Source organism: Equus caballus, chromosome 3 (genome assembly GCF_041296265.1).
Source record: "Equus caballus isolate H_3958 breed thoroughbred chromosome 3, TB-T2T, whole genome shotgun sequence".
NCBI lineage: Eukaryota > Metazoa > Chordata > Mammalia > Perissodactyla > Equidae > Equus > Equus caballus.
Window position 1 is genome coordinate 23204453 of NC_091686.1, and position 19172 is coordinate 23223624.

The 19172-nt window shown below is 55.2% G+C and overlaps 1 protein-coding gene and 1 long non-coding RNA gene across 9 annotated transcripts; one reads left to right on the forward strand and one right to left on the reverse strand.

The window, feature by feature from the left end:
• Positions 1 to 71: 71 nt before the first annotated feature.
• On the reverse strand, positions 72 to 19156 carry FCSK (fucose kinase). Of its 8 annotated transcripts, none has more exons than XM_070262065.1 (25): positions 18911 to 18954; positions 18039 to 18157; positions 14205 to 14309; positions 13707 to 13858; positions 12872 to 12922; positions 11467 to 11592; positions 11035 to 11107; positions 10524 to 10621; positions 10073 to 10153; positions 9360 to 9479; positions 9019 to 9190; positions 8492 to 8604; positions 7699 to 7800; positions 7408 to 7578; positions 6842 to 6906; positions 6074 to 6444; positions 5167 to 5377; positions 4846 to 5012; positions 4531 to 4752; positions 4030 to 4173; positions 3746 to 3865; positions 1974 to 2161; positions 1790 to 1889; positions 1029 to 1252; positions 72 to 856 (listed from the first exon to the last, which is right to left on the reverse strand). In XM_070262065.1, the coding sequence occupies exons 3-25, from the start codon at positions 14284 to 14286 to the stop codon at positions 770 to 772; spliced, it is 3240 nt and encodes a 1079-aa protein (XP_070118166.1). In that variant the 5' UTR covers positions 14287 to 14309; positions 18039 to 18157; positions 18911 to 18954; the 3' UTR covers positions 72 to 769. The 8 variants fall into 8 exon arrangements, with proteins under 8 accessions (XP_070118166.1, XP_070118167.1, XP_070118165.1 ...); XM_070262066.1 differs by having other exon boundaries at positions 17669 to 18157; positions 18911 to 18949; XM_070262064.1 differs by lacking the exon at positions 18039 to 18157 and having other exon boundaries at positions 18911 to 19156.
• On the forward strand, positions 14981 to 16531 carry LOC111772792 (uncharacterized). The gene is made up of 2 exons (XR_002806837.2): positions 14981 to 15166; positions 15625 to 16531. It is a non-coding gene; the product is annotated as an uncharacterized lncRNA (long non-coding RNA).
• Positions 19157 to 19172: the final 16 nt, after the last annotated feature.

Here is a 19172-nt window from a genome sequence, read left to right on the forward strand (position 1 = left end):
GTTTCCCACAGTGCCAGGGGAGGTGGGAATTGCTCCCGGCAGGAACAAAAAAGAGCTTTATGAGGACAGCCTTGAAGGACAGAGTGGATTTATTCTAAGAAGGTTGCAATCCTAAGAACCCACTGCCCACAGACACTGAGTCACATGGCACGGTCCATAATGTTGCTGGTTAAGGCCTGGTTTGGCAGTGACTTGCTGCAGGACCACACTGGCTCAGTGCCACACACATGGGTATAGATCCCTCCCCCTGCTCCCACTCCCCCATCCAGTCAGCCTGGGAGTGAGTGTTGAGCATGAAGTCTCTACTCAGGCAAAAGCCTGACATCTAAGGAAGGCCACAAGAAATGCCTCAAAGGGCCTTTTTGGGATTGGCTTTACCAAGGGACCCCAGCCATCTGTTAAGGCTGTCATCCCCTTCTTCCAGGCCCTTGTAGAGAGTGAGAAGGCCAAGGCCCAAGCTGGGCCATGGAATTTGTAAAGGCCACATGAGACACTGAGCTTAGAACCTTATGTCCAGATGGAGCAGAGGCCAAGCCTAGGCCACTGCCAACCAGGAGGTCACAGTCCTGTTCCCAAACACCATCTCTGCTTCACCAAGCTCTAGAAGGGACTGGGCCCAAGCTCAGGTTGGCTTCCTCTGGGAGCAGATTCACAAAGAGGTGTGTAGGGAGTAGGAGGCTGAGTGCTCCCATGGGGGAAGGAAGGGAGGGGTTACGGTAGCTCCAGGTTTTCTCCTCTTGCAGAGGGACAAGCCTCATGGGAAGGGGCATCAGGTTGAGGTCTCACTCTTCAGCAGCTGCAGGCTCAGGCCCTGAGTGTCCACTTCTACCAGGTGGACGCTGTAGTTCCCGAGGCCCTGGGAGCAAAGGACAGGAGTTGTTTAGAGGCCTCTGGGAAATTTCAGGCTTTCTGGAGGCCAGTCTGAGGCTGCAGGGCCAGGGAGACTTGCAGCTATAGCCCCTCATTAGCAGGTGGGCCACAGCGAGCACTCCTGTCCCCACCTACCATACCCCAACACCGTCAAGTACCTCAGTCTTGGCCAGCACGGCCTCCAGAGCCGCTTTTTGCTGTGGTTCCTTGGTCAGTAGATAAAGAAAGCCCCCGCCGCCTGCCCCTGCCAGGCTCTGGCCATGCACATGGGGGGCCAGGATATCCATCATACGCCGCACAGCCAGGGGCTCACAGCCTGGAGCCATGAGCTTTTTCTGTTCCCAGTATGAGGTCAGACACTGGCCCAGCAGAGGCAGGCTTCCTGGGGTGGGGGCAGAGAGGAGAATGGCGTGCCTGAGCCAGGATAATCACTTAATGCCCACTTGTAGACTGAATAAAGTGCCAAGAGGCACTACTTAACCAGTGTATGGTTAAGGACCTGGGTCCAGTGCTGGCTCCAAACAGGAGTGATAAAGCCTACCTCACAGGGTTGTCTGAGAACTAATGTGCGTAGAGCAGCAGGCACAGTGCCTAGCACAGTGTTCAGTGAACTCTGTAGCCACTCCCTTGGAACCCTGCTCAGCTCTGACTCCCTGGAACTCAGCTATGGGGCTGAACCTCTTCCCTCATCTGCTCCCTGGTAGGTGGGGCTGGAAGCCTTCCCCATGATGCAAGTGTTGTCCTGAGATATGGCTCCCACCTGGATGTGAGACCCTGGGGAAGCCAGACAGTAGGCTTCTATCCCCAGGGGCCTCATACCTGTGACCTGTGCCAAGCCCACAAAGTTCTCTGGCCTCAGACCCACAAGTGACAAGGCACTTACTCTGGTGCCCTAACCTCCAGGGTAAAAGCACCTCACCTTGGCGGAAGGCTTCAGCGCACTTCTCAGTTTGCCGCACCAGGCTATGGGCATTCTGCACGACAGCAGGCAGCCGGGCATACCAGCTCCTCAGCACATCCTGCACATGGGGCAGGAGGGGTGCAATGAGGATCTGGGCCCAGCTGAGCCATCTGCTTCCCTCCCTCCTTGGGCCGGGGCTCACCTGCAGCAGATTCCGTGCCAGGCGGGTCTTGCCAGTGTACACCAGGAGCAGGTGGTCATTGAGCTTCTGGACAAAGCCCTCAGGCACAGTGATCTCTTCCACCTCCACTTTCAGTGGCAGCTGAGCCCGGGAGCGCCCCACCTTGATGCCAGGTATTAGGCCACCCACTTGGTCCTGCCAGCCACCTCCTGTGAGCCCAGGGCCCCATCACTGTTAGAGCCTATCTGACCCAATTTTCCTCTCCCAGCACAGGCTCCTGGCCCTGCACCCCTGGCAGGGACCAGCGTGGGAAGACACCTTCCCCCAATTCCAGCTGGCCCAGGTGAGCTGTGCAGCTTCTGCCCTAGCCCTGGGAGCAGGATGAACCCAGCAAGGGAAAGGGCTTCACTCTGGAGCCAAGCTTGGAATGCAAGAGGCCTGAGTTTTCTTGCAGACAAACTTTGTGTCATTGGAATTGGGGTAAACCACATCGAAGGATAAGACCTTGCACTAACCTCTCCCCTGAGGAGAAATGATAGGACTTTCTCTGTAGCCTAGCAGTCCCCTGCACTCTGTCTTTTCTGACAAAAGGTATTGATGTTGGAAATAAGCTTTCCATCATCTCTTACTGAACTTGAAAGAGCCTGTTCACATCTTGCTTTAGTAATGAAAGGTATGGATCTCTTTTCCTCTTGCAGCTATGTAAAAATGACAAAACTTGAGATGGTTCTGGAATAGGCCCTTGATATCTGGGGAGGGCCTACAAGGAGTTAAAATGTAAAATGCAAATGGCAGGAGGCATCTGGAACTTTACAGCCAAAACATGGTGGTTAGCATAGGGCCTGAAATGTCAAGAACTCCTTAATTGCACCCCTCTCCTTCAGAGCACTTACCACAACTTGTAATTATACATTCATTTGAGTGGTTATTGATTAATGTCTGTCTCCAATAGACCAGATGACTCTTGAGGGCAAGGGCCCTGCTTTTGCTCATTTTATCCCCAGGGCCCAACACAGAGTGGATATTCAATAACTAGTTGTCAGTTGACCTAATGAAGGATTTGAATGATGTACCTAAGAAGAAAACTGAAAAGGCCTCCCCATCTGCCCTTTTCTAATGACTACCTATTATGGGATGTGAGTCATGACAATGAAGGGAGAGGACTGGGCTGTGAAGTAACCGGAGATGGTACCATATCAGGCATCTGTACGTCTTTGTGGCAGTCCCTTCCCAGAGTCATGCTGGGGACGAGGCCTGGCATCCTGAGGTGACCAGAGCATCCTAGGATCTGGGGCCAGATAAAGCTGTGGCATCTCTCCATTGTGCATGGATTCCAAGGGACCATGGTGGCAAGAAGGGAGAAGCCTTGTGCTAATAACATTCTGTTATGATCCCAGCCATGTGCTGGGCCCTCAGCACCCCCCATATGGCAAGGGGGGCACATTGCCAGAAGGGCAGGCTGAAGGTTCTGTCCCCTACTCCAAACCTAGCTCTGCCCAGCCCTGCCCTGAGGGACAGCTCTGGGTGACAACAGTCATGAGGAATAGCACCTGGTATGAACAGCCTAACACATATGAAAGGTGCAGCACAAAACCTGGCATTTAGTAGGTGCTCATAAAACATCAGCTCCTTTGAAGTAGAAACACCAGAGAGGATCAGAGTAATAAGAAGGAAGCTCTGACCATTTTAAGGAGCAGCACAGATATGAGGCTGTCTGCCAGTCCAGGGAAGCCCCTGGAGGCACTTGGGAAAGTGCCAAGTGACCTCCCTCCTGACCCAAGGCAGTCCCATACCTGTGGTGAGCAGCTGCTCCAGGTGCAGCACTGCATGGATCAGGGCCTCTGTGCCCACTGCCCGGCCTGCGGCCCGCTGCAAGGCTGCCAGGGCAGCGCCTGCCAAGATGCTGCTGGTGCCTACAGGGCATGGAGTAGGGAACCAGGCATAAACAGCTCTGCTCAGCCCTGTCCTGCCCCACTCACTCCCTCTCCACTGGGCAGAGGCTGGGGTGGAAGATCAGAGGTGAGGCTGGAGGGTGGGGATGGAGTCAGAGGGCAGCAGGCAGACAGGCCCCACTCACCGAGGCCGGAGCCATGGGGCAGCTCAGACCAAGTATGCAGTTCAAAACCACCCCCAAAGGTGCGCAGCAGCTGCTCACTCAGTGAGAGCTTGGAGCGGACGTCCACGATCCCCGCACAGATGAAGGCCACCTTCAGTAGGGCCCCTGTGGAGGGACCAGCACCCGGCAAGGAATTTGGTCTCTGAGGGCAGAAGCAGAAATCCCACCCCACCTCCACTATTTCACAGCCTAGCTTGGGGCTTGTCTGGTGGACAAAAGCCCAGCAGCAGTGCAGGCCCGGTCCCCAAGCCACAAAAGGGCCTCTGGGCTCCCCAGCATGGGCAAACGTGCCAGTTCTACCTCCTGCACCTGCATGCACCTAGGCAGGGTGACCAGGGCTCCTCCACCAGACTGGCTTGTCCTCAGGCCAGGCCTCTGTGGCCTGCAGGGTCTCCAGGGTTCCGCCCCCACCCCCCAGCTAGCTGTGTGTGCCATCCCCACCTGCAGTCCCAGTGCCCTGACCTGGGGCATGGGGCTGGCAGTAATCCTGCAGATCATCCAGGCTCCGGCACACTATCTTCATCGCCATCTGGTCCTGCTGAGGCCCCAATGCCAGCCACAGTTCAGGCTCCAGGATGCGGCGTGCCCTGGCCCCAATGGGCCGACGACCGTCCACTCGCACAGCCAGGCCCAGCACTGCCCCACCAAGCTCATAGGCGAGGGGTGGTGTGTCGCTCCAGCCCCCTGCAGCAGTTGGACAAGACCAAGCTGGTCACGGGGCTGCCAGCCCAGTTCTGAGGTAGCGACCCTCATCCCCACCTCCCACAAGGGGCTCACCAGAGAAATCCACACGCGCCGGGCACTCAGCCACCACCCACTGCCCAGGTGCTGGCAGCTCCACCGGTTCCGTGGAGACAAAGTGCTGGGCTGACATCACAGCCTGGCGGATCAGGATCTGCCCAGCCCCCTCGTAATGGCGAGCAGCTCGCACTAGCAAGGCTGGCCTGCCAAGAGGGTAAGGGAGAGATGGCAGCATGGAGCCCTAAGCTGGGGATGAACTGCCCTGGGTGACCTGAGGGCACCCCACCTCTCTCTGGGTTTCCACCTCCAAGGATGGCCGGGGGCTTCTCCAAGGGTTCTGACTTCCATTGCACTTACCTACTCAGCCACTTGTCCCGCTCCTGGGCGAGGGCCTCCACACCCCCCGCCAGGTCTCCACACTCCAGGTATGAGAAGGGCCGCATCCACTCGGGGTTGGCAGCTGGCCCACTCCGTAAGCCTCCTTGGCCCTCTGCCATGCAGCCCAGGACATCTGCCACACAGGCCAGCGCCCGGGCTGCTACACCAGGGTCTCCTGCATCAGCTGCAACTAAGGGACCAGGAGTCAGGGGTGGCTGGGGAGGGCCCCATCCCCAACACCCTCTGCTCCCAGAGACTACTCAACAGTCCCCCAAACACTCCAGACCCCTCATACCTCTTCACTTTTGCTCAAGATGTGTCCTTGCCTGTGAATGCATGCCCCACTCCTCTGCCTGGCAAAGTTCTTCTCATCCTGCCAGCCCCAGCCCAGCTGTGCCTCTTCGTCCCTCACCCAGGATGCCCATAGTGGTTAAGAGCTCAGGCTCAGGCATCAAAGCTCCTGGGGTCAAGTCTCAGCCCCACCACCAACCAGCTGTATAGGTGAATGACTTAAATGGGGATAATGAGAGCTGCCTGTGAGGCTAAGGCTGAGCCCCTAGCCAGTGTACCTGAGCCCCAGGTAGAGCTGGCCTCATCCCCCTGGGGCCCTGCAGCTCTTCGCCCACATCCTGGCACTTAGTACAGAACATGCAGGGTTTGCTGATGCTCATAGGGCCCAGAGGCTCAGCCCTAGGCCTCAGCCTGGCACCAAACTCCCACCGACAGGGATGCAGCTTCCCAGAAACCTAACGGTAAACTCCACTGTGTCTCTCCCCTGCTTTAAAGTCTCATGGTTCCCTAGTACCCTCAGGTTGATGACCCAGAGGGCAGATAGGGCAGGTGATGCTGGGTCTGGCTGCCCAGCACAGATGCCCAGCACACTTACCCTGGTCCAGCGTGGCCAGCAGGGGCCCAGGACAGCCCTCATGGACAGCAGCCTGGATCAGCGGGCGCAGGCTGAGGTCCTGCCGGGCCTCCAGCACATGCCGCGCCTTACGCAGGGCCTGGCGGAAGAACAGGTCCCGGCGGGAGGCCAGCGTGGCAGCTCGGTCCAGGCACGGCTGCAGCTGCTCCCAGGACAGACGCCAGGAGGCTCGCCAGGCCCGCAGGGCCTCACCCCCATTCTCCAGGGGGTCCAGCATCCACAGCATATCCCGGGGCCCCAGGGCCCTCGAGGGGTGAAGCACAGGAAAGAGGCGGGCACTGAGAAGACAACGCTCTGCAGGGGGCGTGTCTGGGTCCCACAGGTCCCAGTCTCTGATGTGGGGAGAAGTCACATTAGGGAGGGAGGCAAGGGCTCCTGCATCCTCACTAAGTTCTGACTGCCTGTCACCTGGGGGCTGGCTAATTCACAGGGACAGGACAAACTCCTCCAGAGGTGGCACAAGCAGGCAATTCAGGGAGGGAGGCCCAGCTGCCCTGCCTCCTTTCCCAGGCCACTGAACAAAATCCCAAAGCCTGAGCATTGCTAGGAACTTGGAGCTGCCCAACAGGAAGGGGCTGAGAGGATCACCCTGCCCAAAGCTACACCAGGCCTGGTGAGGTGGGAGAGGGGCCAGCTGCTTCTCTAGGGTAGAGGCAGGGATAAGCTTCGAAGAAGCAGCCACCCGGGCTGCCAAGGCCCACAGAGGCTCGTCAGGGCCATCAACCTTACTGAATGCCTGTCTTCTGGAAGAATTCACTCCAGGACATGTTGAGATACGTTCCTGTCCGCTGTCTCTGGGGGAAGAGGAAGAAGCAGTCAGGGCTGCAGCAGCCACAGGAAGGGGTTAGGGACACTAAGGCCAGGGGGCCAGGAGCTGCTCAAGAGAGGACAGGAAGAGAGACGGGCACATACGCGAGCAAGTTCTGAAACACTGCTTCAAGCCCTGGAGCCTCAGCACTCCTACCCAGGTGCCTGGAACTTGGAGCAGAATCGTGGTTCTACGCCCGACCCACCATAATCGGCTCTGCGGCCCAAGGCAGGTCACCACCCTCTCTGAACCTCAGTCTCCAGCCTGTAAAATGGGGATAAAAATCCCCATCCAGCCTGCCTCACAGAGCAGATGATGAGGGAGGTAAAGGCCTATTGTGACTCTACTGGCCACACCCTCCTCACCACCTATCCCTCAGGCCAGCACTCTGATGGCCCTGCAGTGGTGTGGGAGCTGCGCCGGGCCCCCAAGGGGCTGGCTACCCAAAGCCTGAAGATGGGGGTGAGGAGGTAGGGCAGGCACCTACTTCCCAGCTGTCCAGACGGCCAACAAGGGTGAAGGCACGGCTGGGGGTGCCATGCAGGCGCACGTGGTGTCCCCGCAGGACGAGGTCATGCAGCTCCAAGCCGTGCAGTGCCTCAGACTGGGCCATGTCCAGGCCACTCACAAAGCAGCCGGCGCCGATTTGAATGGGGCCCTGGTGAGGGAGAGGGCAAGCACCTTGGGTGGGCAGCATAGCCCCAGGCAACCCCCAACACACACAGGACCCTGGCCCCTGTAACCCTGCCCTCCCTCTACCCCTGCTCTCAGGCCTCACCCGAAGGTGGCAGTGCTGCAGGACACTCCCAGGACCCAGCTGGACAGGGCCCTCCAGCAGGCAGCTGACCACGGAGCTTCCAGCGCCCAGGAGCTGCAGCTCCTGTGAAGCCAGGGAGAAGGTTGTAAGGGCCCAGGGCCAAGGGCTACCCCAGTGCTCTTCCACAGCCAAGGCCCGAGCTGAATTCCTGCTGCTCAGTGTGCCTGCCGGCCAGCCAGACCCCAGTCAGTCCCTGCCCTGGCCTCAGCCTTAGGCCTACTCCCATCCCACCTTGTTCATGCGGTTCCACCAGGGGCATGCTCTCCCTGCATTCTCCTCCAGAGCAAATCTCAACTGAGTAATGGAGGTCCCACCAGATGACAGCTCTCACAGAAAACCTCTCCCACCCATCCAGGTACCCCACCCCTGCCCCCCCAAGGGCCACCTCTGAACTCTAAACCTGCCCCCTTCCTCAGCACCATGGCACTGACCTAGGCCCATCACCTCAAATGCACCTGTCTCCCCAAGCAGACCCTGCAGAAAGCGTAGGGGGAGTCTTCTCTAGCTTCTCAATGAGGGAGATCTAGATAGAGAATCCTGACTTGGCCACTTACTGGCTCTGTGGCCTTAGGCAAGTTACTTAACCTCTCTGAGCCTCCACTGCCTCCTGTGTGAAACGGGGGTAATAACACCTACACATGGGTAATCTGTTCCAATCATGGTCTATTCCCTCCCTGCCCTGGAGCCCCCATCCCACCTGGTCCCTGGCACCCAGCAGTCACCTCTGCTGGTCTTACCTCCAGGTGGGTCTTACCTCCACCTGGGAGTGCACAATGTGGGCTCTGGGAGCCCCAGGGAATGTGAGGCTGCGCAGAAACTCACTGGCTGAGTTGGTCATGTAGCTGTAGCTGCCATCGGGGACATATGCTGTAAAGATACAAGTACCGACCCCAACTGCATGTCTGCTGCAGCTCTGATGCCAAGCCGGGCCTCCCACCAGCAGACACATCCTCATAAGGCCCTGGGAGGGCAGGCATGGTAATAAGCCCATTGTGCCAAAAGGGAAGCTGAGATCCAGAGAGGCTTAGCAACCTGCCCAAAGTCACTCAGCTACAAAGTGGGACGACTGGGACTGACTGGGACTGGAACCCAGGAATGAGACAAAGGAAGAAGGGAAGAGAGTTGGGAGGGGGGAGTCTGCATTGGGAGAGGGTAATTGTCCAGTCCATGCACTAGGCCTGCCTGGTCCAGGAGCCCAGGGGGCCAGGCAGGGAAGAGTCTCATTCTGGGGGTCCTCACTCCCATGGTCTCCCCCCAGGAGAGCCAAGAGGCAGTACCCACCCATGGTGAGGGGCTGATCTCGAAGTTCCCTCCACAGCTTGGCCCGGGCGCCCTGCAGATAACCCGCAACATCTGCTCCTCCTTGCCCCATCTCTGGGGGCCGGCCCTCCAGGAAGTCCTCCCTGTTCACATTCCGAGCCATGCAGAGCAAGATGTCGAAAAATAGAGACAGCTGGGGCAAGAGTAGGACACACAGCTATTGAGGGGTTCCTGGCTTAGCTGGGGAGTCCCATCCCCAGAGACGCCGACCCAGAGAGGGGAAGGGGCTGGCCTGAGGTCACACAGCCAGTGTCAGGGCCTCTCCCCCAGGCCATGGCTCCCCAACCCCCACCCCAAGTCACCTGGACAGGCCGGGCTCCAGAGTCCAAGCCCATGTAGGTACAGGCATCCAGGGGAGGGCTCACATGGGTGGCTAGGAGGTGTTCAGCCGTTTCCACAGAAAAGAAGGCAACCCCAGAGACCTGGAGGGACAAGGTCAAGTGGGGGCACCCTGAGGCCAGGCTAGGGCATGAGTTGGGGAGGGTACATGTGGATAGGCCAAGCAAGGCCAGCTGCCATGCCAGGCAGAGTCTTGTCTTCTGGGCCACTCCAGCACCCAAACTCTAGGCTTAGTTGGGTTCCCACCAAGGGACCCCTCAGCAGGCACCGTCTCGTACCCTCCTCAATTTTCAGGCCTCCTCCAAAACCTAGTTCATCTTCCCCATGGCCCAATCCCAGACCCTTACCCACAACTCCTGTCCTTGTCCGTCATTCTAGAAGGATCTCCCAAGTTGGGTTCTAGACTTCCTGCCAACTGCATTCCCAAACTCGCTCACATTCTGGTTCTAGCCTTCCTGGTTCAGGACAAGACCCTGAATTCCAATGCTACCCCTTCCTCAGATTCTTGCTCCACCTGCTCCCTGGAATACCAGTTCCAGACCTTCCTCAGATTCTGGTTCTAGCCTGCCCTAGAATTTTCCAGGAGTGGGGCTCTGCCTCAGGCAGGAAAGCAAACCCTCCCTCCCCTGTTCCATAAGGCCCCCAAAGCCTCCCAACGTGGGCCTGGCAGCCATACCAGTGGCACCCGCCCATCAGGCCTGGCACACCGTTGTATCTCTGCCTCAGTGCCCTGGTAGTAAATGTCCAAAACGAAGCCCTATGTGGGGGGAGAAAACAGAGTCAGGGAAGGGAGCAAGAAAGGATCGGAAAGGAGGGCACAGCAGGGTGTTCTCCAAATGAAAACGTAGGACACCAGCCTGACAGGTGCCAGCGTACTCCTAGGGACACGAGTGCCCAAGACTCCCGCCCCCGACAGTGGAGGGCAGGTTGTGAATGTCTTCACAGGGTCAGGGTGCAACTCAAGTCTAGCAAAAGACTAAGTGAGCACAAGAGCCGCTGCCACAGGGGAAACGCCTCCGAATCCAGACAGCCCAGAAAGTCCAGGACGAGAGGCTGCCCAGAGCACAGGACCAGGAGGCCATCCCAGGACGGCTCAGCAGCCCACACTGCTGCCCCAGGGACACTACCTGGGAGTCAGTAAGGTAGACGCCATGGTTCTGGGCGTAGACTGTGCTCCCCGGAAGGGCAATCACTCTGGCTCCCCGGAAGCCATCCCAGCTGATCCCTGTGGGTGGGACAGTCAGGAGGCTCCCCGGGGGGCCCAACCCAAGGCAAGGAGACCCCAGCCAGGAGGAAGCAAGAGCTCCGGGCAGGGGCATCCAGTCACCTCTAGAGGGAATATGGTTTCCAAAGCCAAAGGGACATTCCTCTGGGAGAATGACAACACCTCCCCCTCAGAGTTCTTCCACAGAGCCATGCGGGGCAGAAGGGGCAGGGCTGAGCATCTCCATTCCGCAGACAGGCAGACTGAGGTCCAGCAGGGGAAGCCCTAGCCCCAGGTTTGAGTTTCATCGTCCACACGCTACAGCTTCCCTTCTGAATAGGGCAGTGGGACAAGACCAGCGGGTGGGCGAGGAGAGGCAGAGCCTGTGCCTGGCTGTGGCTAGGGGAGGCGGTCCCAAGTCTTGTCAGACTCACCTGGGTTTGGAGGAACAGACAGCAGCATGTCGGTGCTACAAACCCACACACCTGGTGGGGAGCCTGGGCCCAGCTGTGGAAGAGGAGAGAGAATGCAGCTGGTGCCCTGGCCCAGCCCTTCCTCTGCTCCCACACAGCCCAGTCTTGGCCTGTTCTCCATGCTCCAGCAGCCACCTTGTCCAGGGGGTCTCTGGCTGCTGAGGTGACAGGGGCCTGCCCAGACTGACAGTGCCAATGCTGGCCCTCCCGTCCTCCTCTTGAGGCCACACATCCCCCCATTGTGGCCAACACTAACTTCCTGAAGCTCTAAATAACTCTGGACACCCCTAAAGCCGTTCTTCCTGGTGACCCCATCTGAGCAAGCACAGACTATAGCTAGTGGTGCAGGGGGAGAGCTGTGGGACTAGGCCTCACGGCAGCTGCCTGCCTTACCCGATGGCTCATGATGTCCAGCAAGCAGTCGAGGTTGCAGACCACGGCCTCCACGGGGGCCTGGGGGTTCTCCACAGGGAGGCAGGTGAAGGCCCGGCCACAGTCATCGAAGGGGAAATCTCGGCCCTGAGGCAGGAGCCAGGACAAGAGAAAGAGCCCTTGGGGCAGAGAGCCTGGGGACACCCCATCAGCTGAGTAAGGGTGGAAAGACATCCTGGTAGAGGACTTTTAAAAAGTGTTTTCTCTAGGGGCCACCCAGTGGCATAGTGGTTAAGTACACGCACTTTGGCAGCCCAGGGTTCGCAGGTTTGGATCCCGGGCGCAGACATAGCATCGCTTATCAAGCCATGCTGTGGCAGCATCCCACATAAAATAGAAGACTGGCACAGATGTTAGCTCAGTGACAATCCTCCTCAAGTAAAAAGAGGAAGTTTGGCAACAGATATTAGCTCAAAGCCAATCCTCTTCACAAAAAAAAAAAGTATTTTCTCTAATTTTTTCAAATACATGATTATGATAAAAAATTAGAAAACGCAGATCTGAAAAAAGAAAATAATCCCTCAAGGATAATAACCATTGCCCTTATTTTGAGGTCTAGCGCATCAGACTTATTCATACATTCTTTAAATTTCTTTTTACAAAGAGGAGATTCTGAAAAGGTAAAGACAACAGAACTTCATATATACACAGACACACACACTCACACACACACACCACACACACACACACACACACGAACAAAGTAAAACTGGGAAATAAGCCCAGGAACTATAGCAAGGTCAATATCCCAGCTGAGATTATACCATAGTTTTCAAAAATATCACCATTGGGGGAATCTAGGCAAAGTTCACAGAGGCTTCTCCCTGTATTATTTCATGCATGTGGATCTACACTTATCCCAATCAAATTCCAATTAAAAAACTGAGATCACTCTATACAAACTTGCGTAGCGGGCCTTTTCCACTGAACAATGAAAATACATTCCCTTACCCTCCACAGTGAGCCAGCTAGGTCCCGTGTGAAGTATTTGATGGATCATCTCAGCACACTGGCATGAAGGAGAAACTGTTGCCATCCTCATTTTACAGATGAGGAAACTGAGGCCTAGAAAGGTGCAAGTGACTTGCCCAAGGTCACAGAGCTGTTAAGTCTCTTTCCAGGTCAGTGCATAGAGTTAGATGGACCTTTCAATCACTGTCTAATACTCCACCAGGAGGATATGCTTTTTATATTTAGCCAGTTCCTTACTTTCGACATTTGGATCAATTCTGAGTCCGATTTTTCTGGATTTTCACAATGAATACCTTGCATACATGCAAAGGTAGAACACCCTTAAAGTCCCGTCCAATCCCGAGGATCAAGGGTTCCAGCCTCCTGCACGGCCCCTGCCCTGCATTCTACTAACCATGTGCAGGATGAGGATCCAGGCCGAGTGCAGGACATCAGACGTGACCACCTATCAAGAGTGGGAGAGCCCTGTTGACAGAGGCCTGGGCAGATGGCACCCAAACACAGCACCATCTTACCCAGGGAAAGACCCCAAGATAAATTCACTCAGGTACCAAAGAAACAAAAGGCAAAGAGGCAGCCCTGGGCCCTCCCGGATAAAGGATCCCTGTGGCTCGGTCCCTGAGCCATCTCCCTGGCCCCTGTTCTTAGGGGAGGCTGCAGGTAAGAATATGGGGCCAGTTGGCTGCTAGGTGACTCATGGTGAGTCAGCTCCATGGCAACCACACAGTGGTCTCCTCCCCTGCCAGTGCCACCTCCATCACCAGAGTGTGCCCATTCCTGCAGCCACTTTCACTCCCTATGCCAGGGTGCCATGCAGGCAAGGTGACCAGATGAAGTGGCTGAGTGTGTGTGGGACATGGGCCGAGTGGGGACACTGATTCCCATGCCCTGCCTAATGGGGGCAGCTGCATCTCAGTTCCAGCAAACAGTTGCCATGTTGGAAGGAGAGCCCAGCGTAGCAAGATCTTCGAGTTTTTCAAGAGAAGCTGGAAAGCCTAACTCTGAGATATTGGCTCCAACTTTCTAAAACCACTATGAAGGTTGGCCCTGCCTTCTGCCCTCCCCTGGATGAGTCTGCCTAATTGACAGAAACAAAAACTGATGCCAAATGCTGAACAGGCAGGGCGATGGGGCCAGAAGAGCTGAGGACCTTGGAAACCATGTTTTAACCCCGAATCCCTGTTCTGAAGAGAACATGTGCCAGAGGATGGCACTTTATGGGCACTCACAGTGAAGCCCGCCCGGGCACTCAGGTGTTCAGCAGCCACCAGCAGGGCATTGAGGGTGGCTCCTCCACTGCCCACACGCGTCTCAGGGTCCTCCACGGCCAGTAACAGCGTCCTGGGAGGGATCTGCTCCCGCTTCTGCCGCAATTCCAGCTCTGTGGGCACAACATAGCTGGGACCTGCCCCCCAGCCTCCCCGCCCTGGTCCAAAGCACCTAAGGCAAACCTACTGATAGTCATTGTTTTATCTTCTTTGACTTAGTAGGTTTTCATGTGGTAGCTCATTAGATCTTCACCCAACTCTGTGAGGTAAGTACAATTACTCCCACTTTACAGATGAGAAAACTGAGTCTCAATGAAGTGTCTGAAGTCACATGGCTAAGAAGAAGCAGAATCTGGGTTTGAACCCAGGTCTGCCTGGCTCCTGGGGCTGTAGGGGTATGGCAAGGGAGGGGATGGGAGTTCTACATCAGGGGCAAAGTGGGTAGGGAGGGTCACCTACCTCTCTGGAAGACCTGGACGCTGTCCTTGTACTGGCACGTCAGGATGATGACAGTCCAATCAACCCCCTTTGGCTGCTCCATTCTGGCCAAAGCTGAGGGGCTCCCTGAGGCAAAGATACGGGTGTGCGTGAACTTTGTGTTTCAGTTATCACATCATTCTGGTGTACGGCTCTATGACCTCTAACACACATATAGATTCTTGAGGCGACCACCACCATCTGTACCCAAAAAAACTCCCACATGCTACCCCTTTACAGTCATACCCTCCCCCATCCCTCACCTCTGACAACCACCGATCTCTTCTCCATAGCTTTCACTGGGATGGAATCTTTTATTTTGTCCACTGAGAGTTTTTTTAATTGTGGTAAAATATATATAACATAAAATTTGCCCTTTCACAACTAGAATGTACAACTGTGTACTAGGTGGCATTGGAGAGAAAAAGGAAAAAAAAAAAAGATTGGCAACAGATGTTAGCTCAGGGCCAATCTTTAAAAGAAAAAAAAAAAAGTGCCCTTTCAATCATTTTTAAGTATACAATTCAGTGGCAACAATTACCTTGACAATGCTGTGTAACCACCGCCCTCCGCATCTCCAGAACCCTTCGTCACCCCAAACAGAAACTCTATACTTGTTCAGCAATAACTCCGTATGCCTCCCATCCCCCAGGACTGTAATCTTTTGAGACTGGCTTATTTCACTCAACATAATGCCTCTGAGATTCATACAAGCTGGCTGCACATATCAGTAGTTCTTTCTCTTTTTTGCCAAGCAGTATTCCATTGCCTGGACGTTCCACAGTTTGTTCCTCTATCCACCCCACTGAAGGACATTTGGGCTGTTTCCAGGTTTGGGGAATCATAACTAGAGCTGCTATAAACATTTGTGTGCAGCGTGTGTGCAAACATAAGACTTCCTCTTTCTAGGTGGATACCCAGGTGTGGGACTGCTGGGTCACGTGGTAAGTGTATCTCTGACCTTCTCAATCTGGGCACAGGTGATTTCCTCAGGAGAGGAAGCAAGGGGAGCAGGGTGGGCTTGACAGTGGGTCCTACCTTAAAGCAGTGGCTGCCCTTTCTGGACCACCCATCCCTCATCATTCAGTCTTTGGCTGCGAGCTGAGGGGAAGGGAGGGTGAGGGAGGTTCTCACCTCCCAGGCTGAGGGCAATTCCCTGGAGAAGAGGGTGGCTGTGGGAGGGGTGCACCAGCCTGTTCAAGGGGATCCAGGCAGGATGCCAACAGCACCCACTACAGAGACCTCAGAGGGGAGTGTCCCCCCAAAGGCTCCAAGCCAGATGGGAGCTGCAACCCCACCTGTCAGCCATCTTCCTCCAGGGCACTCTGAGTAAGTGAGGGGAAGTTGAGGCCAAAGCTATGGCTTCACCCTATCCTATCCCCCAACACTCCTCTCCTACCAGATGGGAAACCAATCCGACTCCAGAGCCCCTGGCCGTCCCAAGACCATCTGTGGACGAGCACCTAGGGGGGCCCTGGCATCTACCTCTGGCAGGGCCCCGGCTGCTGTCCCACCAGGCAACCCACCTCCACCTCTTCCCTCCGGCCCCCAAAGCTCAGCATCGGAAGGAGAGTGGAAGCAAGCTGCACGCTGTCCCAGAGGTGCCCTGCGCACACAGTCAGCCCAGGGCCCAGCCAGAGCCGACAGGAAACCTGAAGCTCAGCAACAGTTTCTTCTTCTGCCAGACTCTGCTGCCACCAAGCCTATGGTTAAGGCTGACAAATACCACCGCTTAGCAACACTCACACTCCCACAAGCTTTCAGGGAAAGCCTCCACCACTAACAGAAATTGCTCTGTTCCCTGCTCGGCCCAGAAGGGAAATCCAGAGGGGAAATTTGAGATAGAGATCTTGGCCAGGCACCTGAGAGCAAAAGCATTCCCCAGAGAGAGGACGGCAAAGGATTCCAGCTTGGCCGCCAACTCAGTGTGTGATCTTCAGCACCCCTAAGTCTCCCAGGCCTCCTGTGGCAGGGAGTGTAATTGACAGATGCCCCCAGCTTGTCCACATGGAGGCACACTTTCCACCAACTGCTGCCAATCAATGACAGCGCAGCAGGGACACGAAGACAGACCCAATCCTGGGGATTCTCTGACCGGCAACTTTGGCTCCAGGACTCCCCATCGACTCAAGGGAAACTGTCTTAGAACTGCAATGCAGTCTGTGACTCTTCCTACCCTTCCCTCCCTCCTTCCTTCTGGTGCTCCTTCACAGGGAGCAGACCTGGACTGCAAACTGACATCTCTCCCTGCCTCCTCCAGCTTCCTCCTCCTCTTTTCCCCTCCCCTGATAAATCTCTTGCAAGTCTAATCCCATCTTGGTGTCTGCTTCTTCAAGGGGGAACCAACAGGGGGAGTATAAGATCACCTCCCTCTTGGTACGTTCAAAGGAAAAATCATTGTAAGAACCTCTAACGTACTGTCTGGGAAGTACTATCCTTATCCTTACAGATGAAGAAACTGAGGTACAGAGAGATTAAGTAACTTGCCCAAGGTTGCACAGCTAAGGAAGTGGCAGAGCCCAACTTGAACTCAAACACATTTTTTTTCAGTTCATTCTCTTAACCACTACACTGAACCTATTTTGTAGGATTGAATAAAGAACAAAAGGAGTACACATATGTCAAGTGCTCAATGTGTTACAGCTATATAATATGATAAAGCCTAAACAAATACAAGGTGACAATGAAATGAGGATGACATATATCCTAACAGCCACTTGGACTGAGCTCAGCCACTGTGGCCCATAGCTAAGATATTAGGATTTTCCATCGTCACAACACCCCTGCAGTGTAAGTAATTATCTCCACTTTACAGAGGCCAGTGGATGCTGCAGCCATGACTGGGATCTGGGTTGCTCCAATTCTTACTCAGGTGATAGTGATAATGATATTTGGTCCCGAGCAAAGGTGCTGAAAGAGAGCAAGGAAGAAATGCCCCAAGGAGAGTCCCATAGCTCAGAAGGTCTGAGCTCAGTCTTGGTTTCAGCATAGTGAGTGGGAGACACAAGCAGGTGAGAGGTCATGGCCAGAGGAGGGAGACCAGCACTATCTGGACTGCATGCTACTAGAGACTGAGGCAGAGGAATAGTCTTGGGCTGGGAATCAGCCCCTAGGTCTCTGTCCCCATCTCTGTCTCTTCCTGTGTGACCTTTTTTTTTTAAGATTTTATTTTTTCCTTTTTCTCCCCAAAGCCCCCCGGTACACAGTTGTATATTCTTCGTTGTGGATTCTTCTAGCTGTGGCATGTGGGACGCTGCCTCAGCATGGTTTGATGAGCAGTGCTGTGTCCGCACCCAGGATTCGAACCAACGAAACACTGGGCCAGCTGCAGCGGAGCGCGCGAACTTAACCACTCGGCCACGGGGCCCACCCCTTCCTGTGTGATCTTAAGCAGGTTACTTAACCTCTCTGAGCCTAATCTAAAAACGAGGGCCAAAGATACCAACCTCCTAGGACTGTTGTCAGCATTAAATAAAATGTAAAATACGTGGCACACAGCAGGGGCTCAGTGAACAGTAGTGTTCTCCAGTAGTGAAAGGGAACAGGAGAGTTTAACTTGGCTCTGAAGCTGCTGGGAGTGAAGGTTCTGAAATAGTCTCTGGGTCAAAGATGCCCCAGAAGAAGAAAAAATCAAGCAAGGCTGAGGAGCATGCCTTGCCAGATGAGCCAAAATGAGATTTTATGATAACACAAAAGGTGGACGGATACTCCTGGCTAACACTTAGGGAGTGCTTTCTTCAGGCCCCATGCCACAGGCACTGCAGTCTCAGTGCATCTGACCCGCTGGACAGCCGTGTGAGCTGGATTTCATCATACCCACGTTACAGGAGAGGAATCTGTAGCTCAAAGAGGTGTAATAGGCTGCCCAAGATCACACACGGCTAGTACAGGCAGGCCTGGTGTGTCCAACTCGGACGTTTACACTCTTTACCACCCTGTGAAAACAAGACATCTCTCCTGGAGTCTCTGCCCTTTGCCATACTGGACACTTGCACAGAAATCTTAGAAAAGAATACAGGCCCCTCTTCCAACATCCTGCCCACGTCCAATAGAACTTCATCTATGGAAGCCACGTGGAAATACCTTTTAATGTTCTCAGCCACACACCGCCCAAAATTGGGATAGGAAAGGGGAGCCGGGGACAGAACAAAATAATAAGGCCTCTTCATATATGCTTTTAGAAGAGAGGTAGGGCAGGGATTTTGCACATTTTAGAGCTTTGAAGGGGGAAAAAACAGGTTCAGGAAGAGATATGATTTGCCTTCTCATGGAAAAAGAAAAAAGGCAGAAGGAAGTTGATTGGGAGTAAAATCATATTGTAAATTACATAAATGGCATGTAATTAAGATTTGTGGAAAAGGAGCCCCGATGGGGTAAACTGAGGCAGGAGACGGTCTCAAAGCAAAACCAGCAGCGCCAGCATCCAGCGCCCCACCTGCTTCAGGGGTGAGGGCCCTCTGGGGCTCATCTCCCTCCCAGTCCCAGGCGTCCCCAGGTACCGCAGGACCGGCCAGGTCCCCGAACTCCCGCTGAAAGACCCAGGCCAAGGGGTAGCGGGACCTGCAGACGCCCCCTACAGCAAGTGGGCGCTCAGTGATCAGTTTGGTCCTGCCCCTCCGAGACGGTGGGCCGGGTAACCGCGGTGGAAATCTAGTGTGATTTGCTGGGACCCGCGCAGACCGACATACCTGCCTCCGCCCGGCGCTCGCCGCGGCGAGCTCTTTAACGAGTCTCTTCGCGGCGCACCCTGGGAAATGTAGTTTCCCTTTTCCGCCCGCCCTAGTTTATCCTCCCCAAAAGACCAGCTCTGAGCTCTCGCACGAGCAAGCGGATATGGTCCGGGCCGCACTTTCCTAAAGGGCAGTGAGCCTTCAGATCAAGAATGGAGGTGAGGCGAGACGGCAGCTCCATTGGCCGGCAAAACTACAACTCCCAGAGGAACGAATACGT

Bases quoted from the DNA above. Each gene is read 5' to 3' on its own strand.
- FCSK (XM_070262066.1), bottom strand. From the start codon at position 17,690: ATGCTGACAACAGTCCTAGGAG. The intron at 4,753-4,845 runs GTGAGCCCCTTG...CAACTGCTGCAG, and splicing joins GGCGCGTGTGGATTTCTCTG to GGGGCTGGAGCGACACACCA. The intron at 1,890-1,973 runs GTGAGCCCCGGC...CCCCATGTGCAG, and splicing joins TGGCACGGAATCTGCTGCAG to GATGTGCTGAGGAGCTGGTA.